We start from the raw sequence: 13,766 nt of genomic DNA, 5'->3' as shown, positions 1-13,766 counted from the left end.
TGGTGATGGTTGTTTAACAAATGACGACAACAACTCCCATGATTCTGTGCTACTTCACGTGTCATCAAATTGTGTCTTCATTTTTATTGTTTCGACTGAGAGCCTCATGTTACATACTGTCTATTTATAATATCTATGTCCTTTCCTCCTTTCCCTACTCTAATCCTAAAGCTACACCGAAGACTTAAAGGGGAAAAAGATCTTAATTGACCAAATGAATAAACTGAATGAACAAACTGACACCACAATTTCATGGTGTTTTACTTTGTATATATGTGGCGGACCCTGCCACCTTTCCAGCTTCAAACAGTGTTCTGTTGACCTTATTTTCTACTGAGAACAGCTTGTTCATTCAGTTACGATGAAATTAATATTTCAGAGTTTGTATTATTACCTCATTAATACTGTTTCTTCTCCAAAACTACATAATGCCTCTTTAAAATGATTCAGATATTACAAATATATATATTAATGAATAAGTTATATATATGAAATTATGATTTCTTCTCATGTAAAGACATCAGGTTTAAATTGTTGAATTTAAAGAGGAAGAAGAGGAATCTTTATTTATTTCACACCATACAATGTATAACGTGGTTAAACTCGGCATGTAACCCGTCCCGAGGGAGCAGTGGGCAGCGTTCACGTCTGGGGTACTGACTCCAGAACTTAGCCAGCACCCTGGTCAGGGGCACTGACTGGAGGAAACCCAAACAAGCGTGGGGAGAACATGGAAACCCGTTATTCTCCATTTATTCTCTGTGTTGAAAATAGCACCTGTAGTTCTCATTTTGCACTTAGGGATCCATCACTATATTGTAGAGCTTCTTGTGTTTTGTGAATATCATTGTTGCCATTGCAAAAAAAAAAAATTAATTAAAAAATCTGTTTTTCAATGTGTTTGTTTTGGACAACAGTACTTTGAGTCCCGTTATAGATAACTTCAGTGAGATACAGGCCACTTGTTTATAGACAAGCTATATAGACATTTGTTTTTAAGTGGAACTGTTCTTGTGTGTGTTCCTAAACCCTCCCGAGAAATCCTCGTCGTTTCAAACTTCCTTCTTAACCTCCTTCTCTCTCTGTCGCTTTTTTTCTGCAGTATCACCCTCTGTCTCTGTGCAACACAAGCGAGGATGAGCGACAAGAGAGTGACTTCATCACTATTGTCAAACTGGAGCACAGGGTACCCCGCTGTCTGCCGCTGCTCGATAAGGTACAGTCACACACACACACACACACTCACACATGCCATTCAATAAGCTTCACGCCTTTCTCCTCGTTGGATCCTCTGAGAAACTCCCCTCTCCGTGACCCCGTCCCCTCTCAGACATGGCTGCAGACAGATCAAGCATCTCTGCCATCTTGTCATCTCTCCAGCACCTCTTCCGCTCTTGGATTTCGACTTTAAAGAGAAGATGGTTTTAGAGGGGGAATGATTTGGCAGGAGCTTAATGTTTTGTTCGGGACAGTGATCTTTCAGAGCGAAGGCTTGGACAGGAGGGGGTGGGCTTAGCTCAGCGCTGCTATGTAGCAAGTGGCAGTGAGCCCTGGCTTTGGATGTAAGGCTTTCAAGCCCCAGCTGTCACTCGTCCGATCCCAGCCAGCCAGAACCAGACACTCGCTGTTCTCCATTTCTGCTTCCCTCTAATATGAACGCAGCCAGAGCTCCATAGATTCCACCCACAGCGCTTTAAATGTATGTGCGCGTTGCAACGGAGTTGACCTAAATCTCCCCTTGTGTTTAAGTACTCTACCATACACACTGGCTGGCATCTCCCGACTTTAAAGTAGTGTGATTTAAAACTGTTGCTATTTTTTGCCCCGTTTTTCAAGTGGTGACAAATTAGCAGGCAGGAGTATAGTTAGGCGACTGCCTTTTTTTAGCCTGTGTTTTCTTTTCCCCTAATTTAAAGCCATGTTTAGGAGCTCGCCCGCCGTGGCGACGATGTAGAGACATTCCCACACTTTCCCGCTCCTTTCTTCCTCCTCCTGTTGCTCCTTCAGTGGGAACCCAACCAATAGGGGGGGTGGGGGGGGGGGGGGGGGGGGGGGTGTCACTCAAGACTGACTCCAGAAAACAGTTTTGATTAAAGCCTTAATGGCAACACTATGTTGTCCCATAAACAAAACACGGGGCTCTCCCTCATGCAAAAGCACCCATGAACAAAAGGCTGTTGCTTCCGAGTGCTTTCTCCCTCCCTGCGGATCGCCTTTGAAATCAGGAGGAGTGAAGGAGGGAGGAAGGGGGGGGCAGAGGAGGGGAGGAGACGGGGGTCTTTTCTTGTTGTTTTTCGCTGGTCTGGAAAGTATGTGTTGCAGTAAACTCCACTCCAGCCACCTGCATCCTCGCTTCCTTCAGCGAGATTCAAAGGTTTTTTTTTTTTTTGTTTTTTTTTTTTCGGTTCCTGTCGGATTTATTGGGGATTCATCACGCAGCTGTTGTGGAGCTTTGCTCTCGGCCCTTTCTCGAAGAGGATGAATCAGCCGGTCGGGGATGTGCGGCACTGCTAGGTCAGCCAGTCTCTGGATGGGACTTGTTTACAGTTTAGTCTGACGCTAACCCGCCCCACTGATCTATAGATACTCCGACGGCCACAGAGGGTTCGTGTTGCACCACACGCACTCAGAATAGATTGTAAAGCAAACAAAGTGAGGCTGAAAACCTTGAAGGATAAGGTTTCATTGTTGTGCTTTGTTTTTATTTTGGTTTTTCAGAGGCCGCTATCCTCAGCGACATCATGACAGAGGGAGATTCCTGCGCTGATTTGCAGGGATCTGTGTGGTCTGTCTGATGCTCTGCTGCTGAATGGATCCCACAGTATTTTCTGAACATCTCGGAGAGCTGAATGTTTATCTTCTCGGGTGTCTGCGCTGCTCCTCAAAAACCTTATTTTGTCATCTTCAGATTAAGAAGACGATGTCAAGCATGTCAAACACTTTCTCCGGATGCCCTCAATAAGAAGTGGTGCATCGGGCCTCTAACCGTCGCCCTCTCCTGGTACACTCTGTACTACCACCACCTCTCACCCACATTCACATCACAGCATGAAAGGAGCAGCAGCAGCACTGCTGCCTCACTGAGGCTTTGAAGTAGAAATCGTTCCTAATCCTGCCATGCCGTCAAATTTAGAAGGTTTGGAATTCCTGAACGAAATATTATTTGATTTCATACACAAAAAAAATACAGTTCACCTTTTACCATAGTGTTTTTTTCCCATTATATCTGGAAGTTGTATCTAAATGTGGGCATTTACAGTTTAATATCAAATCCCTAAAGAAAAAATTCACCCAAAAATGGACCTTCAGTCATTGTCTACTCATCACCCATGCTGATGGGAAGTTGGGGGAAGTTTTTCCCTCCACCACAGAAGTAGATAGGGAAACATAAAATGGCTCCATATAGCTCATCCTGCATAATTTTACGTTTCCAGAAGCTCTGAGATCCCAGATTGTTTCTAAGAGATTTTACTGACACCCTGTTTTTGATGCCGAAATTGTATCTTCACTGTAGCTGCTAAGCTAAAAGTGGGCGCACCCGTCTGAAATGGTTGTAGGAGCTCGAGCGACTGTAGAGGGTGTCAGTAACTTCAAATTTTCAAATCGATTTTGTATCTTGGGGCTTCTGGAAAATCACATTTCACTGGATGAGCTATATGAAGCCATTTTATTTTTTATTTTTCATTAATTAAAAAAAATAATAAATTAACATTTAAAAACAATTCCCCAGTTCAGTTCAGTTGTTCAAGAAAGCACAACATAAGCTCCAGACAATTTTTGTGGACTGTGAAACTTGCCCTGATTTTCTATCGGATACTGACTGACTCGTTATTTGCGGGTGAACTTCTCCTTTAAATATGTTGTTTTTGAAATGCAGCTTATTAGGGCTTAATGATACGCAACAATATTGCAACTGTGAGATGAGTTGTGATTTTAAAAGGAGTGGAGAATATGCTTGGTAAGCATCTATGTAGCACTACAGTGCTTCATTTATAAAGTTATTATATTAGTATAGATATTGCACTCAGCTAAATGCAGTTTCATTACTCTTTCCATTAATCATGCAGCCCTACAACTTTCCATTGTTTGAATTCAGCGTGTAAGCGTCCCTGTGAGATGGTGCTCGAATTGCACACTTTTGCAAAGTAACCTCTTAAAAAAAGTCAACTAGAAGAATCTGAAACCATAAGTGTCCGCAAATGTATCCAAACTGGTCTTTTTGCAGTTATTTGCTATCAATCTCTGTCTCAGCTTCGGCCCTCTGTCCGCGCAATTGCCTGAATCAAAACCCTCCACCGCTCCAGTGGTTTTGCATCATTACACAACACAACACGAGCAGTCTTCTCGTGTGGCTTCCTCTGCCAGCATGTTGCGCTAGCTCCGTCTGCTCTCCACTGGCCGGCCTGTCTCGTCTGTTTACACTGAAGTCCTGGAACGCCTCTCAAGTGAACACATGACTCAACGAGAAAAAGGCACGGCAGCGGTGCCAGGAAGGCTGCCCTGCGCTCCACGCCGGGCTCCGAATAAATGCTGTAATCTGGGCTTTTTGAAAAAAAAAAACAAAAAAAAACACAGAGCTGACTTTCTCCCACTCAAACTTGCAGCGCTGTGAATCACCATCAATGAGAATCCACGGTTCTGTGAAAACAGCTTTTACAGTGATTGAGCCTTTGGCCCGTGTCTGAACTTGTTGTCTCCCATAGAAAGCCGCGCTTATTGATTCTGCTCCTCTCAGATGAAAAGGCTTTCGGCCCGATTGTGCAGTAATCCTGTTTTCTTTAACTTGGGTTTTCATGCGCAATGTGCCTCTGTGTGTGTTCGTACCACTTGTGTGTGTGTTTTATTGGATCACATTACTTAAAGTGTGCTTTCCCAAATTGTTCTCAAGCCGTAGGAAAGGTGGCCGATCCCTAAACCGCATCGGTCACTGGGATCCACGTGTCACTGATGGTGCGTGATGTCGTTAACAGGATGTGGATGGTGACCCCTTAGCATCCATCTCATGCCAAATGTGTTTCACAAAATTCAGACCGGGTATTCCGAAAAGCCTGTAGCCGAATCCTTCATAGTGACGATACGGAAACATACTGCGTATAATGAGGTACAGATCAACAGCACCACCAACTGCGATCTCCAAAATGACAGTACAACCTCTACAAAACTGCTCAAACGAAACTTGAACAGTTAAATCTTCATGATCGGGGGGGATTTATTGCAAGACTGTTCCATCAGGCTGCATTTGTTTTAGCTAGGCGCACCTAATAAACTGTATGGAGGCCTTAAACCGAAACAAGCAATAACAAGACATCATTTGATTTACCATTCGATCTACCACGCCAGAGTTAGCTTCAAAGCTAATGTTCAGCTGCAGTCCCTAACTTTGAATGGGCCTCTGTCATTATCATGAAAACATTAAGAGAATGGAAAATGTTGAGCAGGAAAAATAGAGACTGGAGAAGTGATTAAACTTGTGTTACATAAAATGAGATGGTGAAATATGAATATGAGGTTAAAATAGATTAAGTTTTCATTTATTTTAACAACTTCTTGAAGGTAAAAAAGGGAAAGATATTACGTCTATTTTCCAAATTGATTAAAGCAAAGTGCAAAAAATGTGGTTTATATTTTACACTTTGTTTTATTTATTTGGTTGAAAATAATAATAGTGGATGAATTCTAGATCTTGACCTATGCTAGATTTTCGGGACAGATACCAGTATTGGTAAACGAAAGACAGAAAGAAAGAAAAACAATTCCGATATCAATATATTGGCGGATATTCTTATGTACATGAATACACATTTTTTACAACAGTTCCTCAAATGTGGCTATCAAACACATGTGACGAAGATGCAAACATAGCGGAGGCAGAATTTTTAACTGTTGAACAAAACATTTTTGTCCAAAATAACATCGGGGATCCGACAGAACGAGCTTAAACTGGAATGTGATCATTATGAGTTACCTCAAGCACATTTTTCTGCATTCTGTTCTGTGAAAAAAAAAAAAGAAGAAAAAAAATCCAAATGCTCAAATCTGTCCTCTAGTGTGGCCAGGAAGAGCAGTCCCAGTGACAGGAAGTGGTAGAAAACAAGGGAAGCCCGTTGAGGGAGGAATAAATCATCTCCCTCATGACAGTGTTTTTGTCTTCTGGTGTCTGATTGTCTGTAGGGGGTGACACTGACCTCAGGCTATTCCTGCCTGCTGGTTTTTTTAGCAAAAAGACAGGGGCTGGAAATGCAATGGCAGCTGCCTTTGGCCGCTTTTCCTTCGGTAGCCGGGTCCAACGTCTCCAGTTCATCAGAGACGAGTCGAGGAGGAGGAACACAGGGGAACATCTGGAAAAAGGGGGGAAATTTCAGCCTTTGAGAGTAAATGCAAAAAGCAGCAGGTACACAATGGACATTTTGGCTAGCATGAAATGCATCAGTGTTAGCAGACTTCTGGGTTTCGCTTTGATTTCGCTCCCAAGAAAATTCATTATTCGCTCGTCTGCGCCAGACGGTTGCACGGTTGTCTTCAAAGGGATAAACTATGACTTTCTTTCTTCTGTTAGTCAAGGTTGGAATCAGCCTCTGCAGCCATTGCCATGCTTTGCTAATAGACCAGAGAGGACCGTGCGCCTCTCAAACTGTTGCATGCACCTTCGATTATCTTACCCTTTAATCTTTAAAGCATATAAACACACTGACACACACACACACACACAGACACACACACCACAGCATTCTTGCTGTTTCCAATATGAGATAAACTGTAATTCACTGCATAAAACGTTTGAAAACCACATGGGGACATTTCAGAATCTGTTTTTTCAGTCCTCTGAGCAAAAGGTACGAGGCTTTTCTTCCTGCTCCTGCGGCGTGTCGTATCCCTTCTGCTCCTTGTCGGGTTTGCGCTGCCATAATCATTTCATCTGGAACACAACAGCTTTAAAAGCGATGAAGAAGTGGCCCCGAGCTTATCTTTGCTCAATCCTCCTTTTGTGTGGCAGGCAAGCAGTGTGAACGTGAATGGGTGGCCTCATTATCGGGTCCCCCCCCCCCCAACTTAATGTTCCAAATATTTCTGCTGCTTTCACAGACACTGTTTTTTTTTTCTGTGCCGTCTCAGAGATTCCCCTCTCTCTTAAGACCAACTGATCCACGTTCCTCTGTGTGTGTGTGTGTGTGTGTGTGTGTGCCTGTTTGACCCTGACGACACAGGCTTCTCCCTCCCATTTCCTCTGTTGCTAAAGTTAGGCTCAAGTCATAGCTCGCCATATCAATGTGGAGATAACTCGGTAGGAAGTACTTAGCTCTGAGCCCCGGCAAGCCTAATGACTGCACTTCTTTTTCAGTGCACTCATTATGGCGCTTACTGTACACATAATGTCATTTGCTCTTTGATTAGCCCGTCTCTGAGGATCGTCTCGTTTATTTTGTCTTGATGGTTGACCGTGGAGGTGTATGCCCGCTGTCTCTCGTTCCTTTCATGATGATAATGCAGATATTAAAAGGGAAACCACACACACACACACACACACACACACACAGTTTTTTTGTTGTTTTTTTAATGAAGCTGAACAATGGGCACCTTTGTCAAGCCGTTCCCTTATCCACCCATCCTACACCAGCAGAATCAACCACCCACCCTCCGCCCGCCATCCCGGCATACAGCGTTAACATCTGCTGCAGTCTCCCGTCTTCCTGTGGTGTTGTGAAGGAGCTGCTGCTGGTAGTAGTGGTGGCGTGTATTTGTATGTACGTGACCATGCGCGGCACTAAGTTCATGTGTATACATGTGTACGACAACCCCGAGGTCCAACAACTGTTTCTTTATACAATCCTGTGCTTCACAAAGTGGTGCACCTCACCCCATCCTTTTTTTGGGATGACTGAGCCTTTTGGGGAATGCCCCTTTCATATCCAACCATGACATTTGTTACCAGTGAGACCGTTTGACCTGCCTTTTGCCCCTGTGCCAACTTGTTTGAAGCACGTTGCCAGAATCCAATTCAGAATAAGCAAAATATTCACGAAATACTGACGAGGTAACACATTGACGCATTTCATATTAAATGCAGTGTAAACAAACATTTACATTCTTAGTGGGTAGGGGTCCAGATTTCAAGGGATTTCTTTAACTGATTATTTGAAAAATCTTGTTTTTAACCAAAAAGTGGTCTATAATCACCACAGCATCCAAGTAAATATGTATTTGAGCTCTATGTAGTTGCAGAAAAAAGAAATTCAGACTCAGAAAGTGAGTGCTTACAATAGTAAGTAATAGTTCTTTTTTCCATAAAAACAGCCATAATCAAGGGGCGTAAGGGCCCCAGAACTTTTTAGGACTCAAATAAACTTAATTTAATATAACACAAATAACTTAGTCAAGTTATAACTTAGTATAACTTAGTCTGTTCTGTATAAGACAACAGGTGGAATATGGTACTTTTATTGTTTTGGTTTTGGCCTCTCTTCAATATTTGTTCTTGTCAATTACTTTACAGTCTGCGATGACTTATTCATGATAAAACAATGGCTCTGTGTCAAATGGGCTTCCTGGTGTTGGCTGTTTCCTGTGGTCACCCTACACAGAGTTGTGTATCTCTTTTACCTCACTATCAGGAGATTACAGGCAGATACCGGCCAGCTGGCATGGCTCTACATGACGAAAGATGAATCGGAAAAAGAACTCTCGCGCCGCCGTGAGATACTTTTTTGTGGTTTTGAGCAGAATGTCTCGACGTCTACTGGCTAGATTGCCATGAATGTCTTCATTCTGAGCTGGTTAGCTTTTAGTTTTTTTTAGCTCAAAACACTGCTGCCCCTATGTACAACCCCACAGAAATGCAAGCACGGTGGAGGATCTTTGTCTCTTCCTGATGGCATTTGCAATAGAGTGAAGATGGGACCATGAGATCACAGCAATAAAAATGCTTTGACTTCATTTGTATGGATATATTGGGTCACTTTCCACCTTTTTAGCGGTCAGTCGTGACATTTTAGAGACACTCCTCATTGCCAGCCCAGTCCAGCCACTTCGGTCTGTGCACCCCTGTCTGTAGAATTCATCAAGAATCTCAAGTAAAGGTGCAGAGATGTGCTCAGGCACGGCAAAATATACTTCTCGGGTCACCGCAACCTGGAACAAAAGTTAGAAGGTGAAAATCAGCCGTGGCCGTGGCCGATCACAAAGCATCAGCTTGTGTTTGAAGTCCAAGGACGGGAAAACAGGCTGATAAGTCTCATGTTGTTGTCACTCGAGCAGGAGAGCACATTCTCATGGGACACAGCCAATGAATACTTCGGGCAAGGAAAGAGCCCGGAGTAACGGGAATGTCAATCGAGTTCCAGCCACCAAAACTAACCTCGAGATGCTGCTGCTTGTCCGGAGAGCGAGCGCACAATTTCGGGTTGATTTTCAGCTCGTCGTTAATTGAGGTCAAACCTGTTTTTTTTCTGCTGAGGTCACCACCTGGTTCACAGACACGGTGGAATCTGCAGATGGGGCGGGGGCGGGTCAGATGCTGTACTTTTAACACAGGCTCTGTGCATTCGATTGGGGATTAGCGGGCACAGGAACAGGCCTTTATCGCTGGGGGAGACCTTTCACGGAGAGCTTGGCTTTGTGAGTGGCCCAACAATGGGAGGAATACTTCAGGCTCCCCTCCTCGATGGGAAAGTGCATTCCTCTTTTTGTCAACACTTCAAAAACAAGTGGTGTGCTTTGCGTTTCGCGGTCATGTGCGGTTTTTCTTAGCGAGGCCCAAAAAAAAAAAAAAGAGAGAGTCGGAGGAGCCGGCGTCTGATTTAATGCGTCTCTTCAGGTGAGCAGGTGGGACACATAAGGACAGCGTGGTTACAGAGATCTCAGGGGATGGATGGTATTAGGTCTTCTTGTCTCGACACGGGGTAGGACATTAGTTTGGGCTGCTCGGTGGGATACGTTTGACTCCTGTTAGCAAATTAGGTGAGTCTTCACAAAGATATATGGAGGAGCAATGAGAGGTTAAATCAGCTAAATGTCAAAGGAGGAGGCTCCTGAAACCCAACCGTCTGTCACATTGAAATATTAGATTTCTGAGGAAAAGTGCATCCAAACACTGCACTCCTCCAGTAAACACACCAGTAAACACGCACGCACGCAAGCATACCTGCGAGGAGTGAATCAGTAATTAATCAGGCATAGCTCGGCCTACAGGTTACCCGGGAGCATTTGAACTGCAGGTGTTTCAAGTTTACCGGATCACAACACAGTGAGACTTGAGGATTCAGGCCTGCAGGTCCACAGCTTAACAGATGTCACCTTGACCTGCGGCATTGTTGTCGTTCAGCTCAGTTCGGCGCTGTCATCGCCCCGGCCAACGAGGCGTGAGTGATCTGCCGAGGGCCTGCTCCTCGGCTGCGCTCTCTCCACTCATCCTGTCACCTTGAATAGGTGGAAAATTCTCTGGCCCCAAAGGTGCGTGCGTTCCTCCTGCGGCATCTGTCGGGATATTTTCAGCGCAACACGCCCCAGCTGCGGCCGCAGCTCTCATCCGCATGTCTTGTCCTCGCTCTGTGCCAGCGTTGCTAGGCTAAACATTGACTCGACGCTCATGGCACGGCACCGTCCTCCCTCGCCAGCGCGCGATATCTGGAAAGACGTGTTGTTTGCTTTGAGAGGTGGTGTTTTCAGATGCCGGCTCTCTTTTTCCCAGCGGCTGGCGATTAGCAGCTTGTCGCTCCCCCTTTTCTCACTTTTCTGCTCTTCCCTTTTTTTTTTCTTCTTTTTTTTTTTTTTTTACACTCCCCTCCCTGAAATGAGACGCGGGCTGTGAACTGGCTGTGCATAGTTACTGTAGGCATGTTGTGCGAACACAGCCCTCGCTGATTCTGCAGTCCAACTTCAACTTGTCGACAGCATCGCCACAAAACTTTTATACACAAACAGCGAGATGTCTACGGTGCCGCTCGGTGGGAAGTCTACCCCTCTGAAATAGAAGCAGTTGGAATATCACCTGCATGTGTGTATGTGTGGACTGCGAAGTATGTCCCTCTTAACACGTTTCAGCAAATATTTTGTCGAGATTTGTTTCTCTTGTTACACAAACTTCACACAGATACACATGAAATCCAGCAAACTTTTGTCATTAAATGTACTGTAAGGAACTTTTAACTGGCTATGAAACAGTCTAAATTTAATGCTGATTCTACTAAGAGAAAATGAGTTATTTCTAAAAAGTTATTCCTTAAGCCGATCACCAAGTCAGAAAGATGAAGCTGACTTATAACTTTACATTTTGTGTTGGCCTTGCTGGCGCGCTATATCTTGATTTTGGCTTATTATTATGTATAAATAACATTATGCCTGAACGAAGAAAACTTAAACCTTCTTAACAAAATTACTACTTTCCGACCTCTGTTAGCTGTAGGCTGCATGTAAACTGTGTATGAGCGGCAACTATTACGGTGATGTTAGGTTATTAATTGTACATAACAACATATCAGAGTCACATTACGTTATCACAATGCAACCTACAAACAGTTGTAAAAAGATACCTAGCAAAATCTTTAAGACACCAGGCAGTGGACACACTACCACTTTTGTCCACAGGGGTCACCAGAATCAACACAGAAAAAGTTTCAGGTAGCGGCTTTAAATTGAACATAAACACACGTTCAGTTAATTTAGAGTTAATTCAGCTAAAGATATGTAGGTTTTGTGTTTCAGCCCATTTCAAAGCTAAACATGAGCTCACTTAACTTGTTCTCCCCTTGCTTGCATGGGTTTCCTCGGGGTGCTCTGCTTTCACCATCAAAAAACTGTGTATTAGGTTAAGTCTGGGCCTTTGAATGAGGCACTGCCACAGATCTGGAGTTGTTCCCTTGGTGCCGTACGTTGGCTGCCCACTGATCCTCAGGGACTGGAGAACCTGTTTCACTACATTGTACATGTAGAGGATAGACAAAGGTAATTGTTCTTGAGGTCTTTTGACTCGAAACGATGTTATAAATAGATTTACTGCTGAATGTCTACTCAACTCATCAAATTAAGTTTCTAAAGCTGGGTTTGTTTAACATCTGACCATCCCTATTCCTGTACACTTCTAATTTAACAAGGTGGGAGCAGCTATTCATGCAGTCTTTGTATTGTCTCCGCTACAAAAGTGGCAGCCACAGCTGTAAGTTCTTTGTGTCAAACAAAGCACAGACTCTTAAGGCTGAAAAAAAAGGGAAGCCTTTACATTTACCTCTGTGACAAAATGTGTTGATTCAACTTAATGCCTTACATTTACTGAGCTTGCTATCTCAAAATCGGTGAACTTAATCTCTTTGTTTTCTACTTTTGCATGAGACAACTTGGAGCGAATTATTCCGCCCCGTGAGCTGAGCTAACTCACATAGTTAAGTCAGCAGGCAACGATTTCATGTGGAAGTGGCTCAAAAATGTTGCCTATTGCCCGAATGACCCTTGAAATTTGCCAGTTTGCACAGAAAACGAGAAATTATCTTTGCTGTTGGTCACACAGGCAAGAATGATTTAAAGAAAAAGGAAGCCAGATAATTTCTGTCTTCCGAGAGAAGGGAAAGAATATCTTCTTTCACAAGAGTGACTGTGCACACAGTCACGTATAAACATGCGTTACACTGCCCATGTGAGTGACTATGCACGCTTAACTGCTTATCCGCCGCCTGAGGGCGAACGCGCCGCCCTCTCGCAGGGCTGCTACCGGTATTCGAGAATGCCAAGTGTTTGCGTCTCAAGGCTTTCGTATTAGGGCGGCACATCTCTCACTTGTCACTTCAAAGGGAGCGCGCGAGGGTCAGGGTTTCATCAGGCTGTCGTCGGAGCAGACGATCGGAGAAAAATGCTGCCCTAAAAATAGAACGCCGTGTCATGCTTGTAAAGACTGACAGAGCCGAGATGCAGCACAAATCGGTGCCAAGTGGCTGTTATTAAAACGCCTTGAGAGAGGCACCTTCAGCTGGCTGCGAGAGGGAAGGCGGGGAGTGACGGGGGGGTGATGGTGTGTGAGACTGCAGCCTGAGGTGAGATGCACAAAGAGTTCGGGCACTTTTTCGAGTGTTGGGGATCTCACCATGGAGACGAAATGTATGCGCTCCCTTATCAGCTCAGATTTTTTGCCGTTGGGAGTTCATTCTTGGTTCTCGCTCTGCCTGCAGAGCTGAAGATGTTTTTCCACACGCTGATGGCAAATAGGATCATATGATGAGTGCTTAATGGCCCTGCAGTTACAACTGTACTATATCTCTGCCTCTCCCTGATGAATGAGGCGTTCATAGGGCAGTAACTTATTATTACTGCTCTATTAGTCCTTTGATCTTCCAGCAGTTTGAACCCTGGAGTTTTCTAGAGGGGCGGCTTGTCAAAATAGCTTTGCAGATGGGATCGGGCCTGGTCTTGCCCCGGCTGAGGGGAGAGGAGGCCTGGAGGTGTACAGAGGCACCGGTGTGCAGGAAAACCTGACTACGGAGGCATCACGCTCACCGTCTCACGGACCTTCGGTTCCAAGTGTTTGAATGGATCAAAGAAATATTATATATGAAGCTAATCTGTTGTGTTTCTGTTTGTCGCATGATTCTCGAGCCGAGGTTTAAAGGTGTGCTGCGTAGTTTCGGTGAAGGAATGTTACGATTTCCATTGATGGATTTTCGATGCCGAAACAAACTTAGTAAACGCACTCTCTTCACTTTCCTAACTGAATTAACTGAAAAAACAAACTGACCTTAAAGGGCAACACAGTTTCATACTGATTTACTTTATGTGTGGCGGACCCT

At 44.3% G+C, this 13,766-nt stretch overlaps 1 protein-coding gene across 7 annotated transcripts in view; it reads left to right on the top strand.

The window, feature by feature from the left end:
- The window catches only part of LOC119031153 (E3 ubiquitin-protein ligase RNF43), an 89,973-nt gene that overhangs the window by 55,157 nt on the left and 21,050 nt on the right, over window positions 1-13,766 (top strand). For all 7 annotated transcript variants that reach the window (XM_037119397.1, XM_037119398.1, XM_037119403.1 and 4 more), the window contains one exon: window positions 1,103-1,216. In XM_037119397.1, the coding sequence (XP_036975292.1) occupies window positions 1,103-1,216 (114 nt within the window). The remainder of the gene's footprint in view (window positions 1-1,102; window positions 1,217-13,766) is intronic.

The sequence above is a fragment of the Acanthopagrus latus genome, chromosome 13 (assembly GCF_904848185.1).
Source record: "Acanthopagrus latus isolate v.2019 chromosome 13, fAcaLat1.1, whole genome shotgun sequence".
NCBI lineage: Eukaryota > Metazoa > Chordata > Actinopteri > Spariformes > Sparidae > Acanthopagrus > Acanthopagrus latus.
The sequence above is the reverse complement of the archived record's forward strand: the minus strand, read 5'-3'. Positions and strand labels throughout refer to the sequence as shown.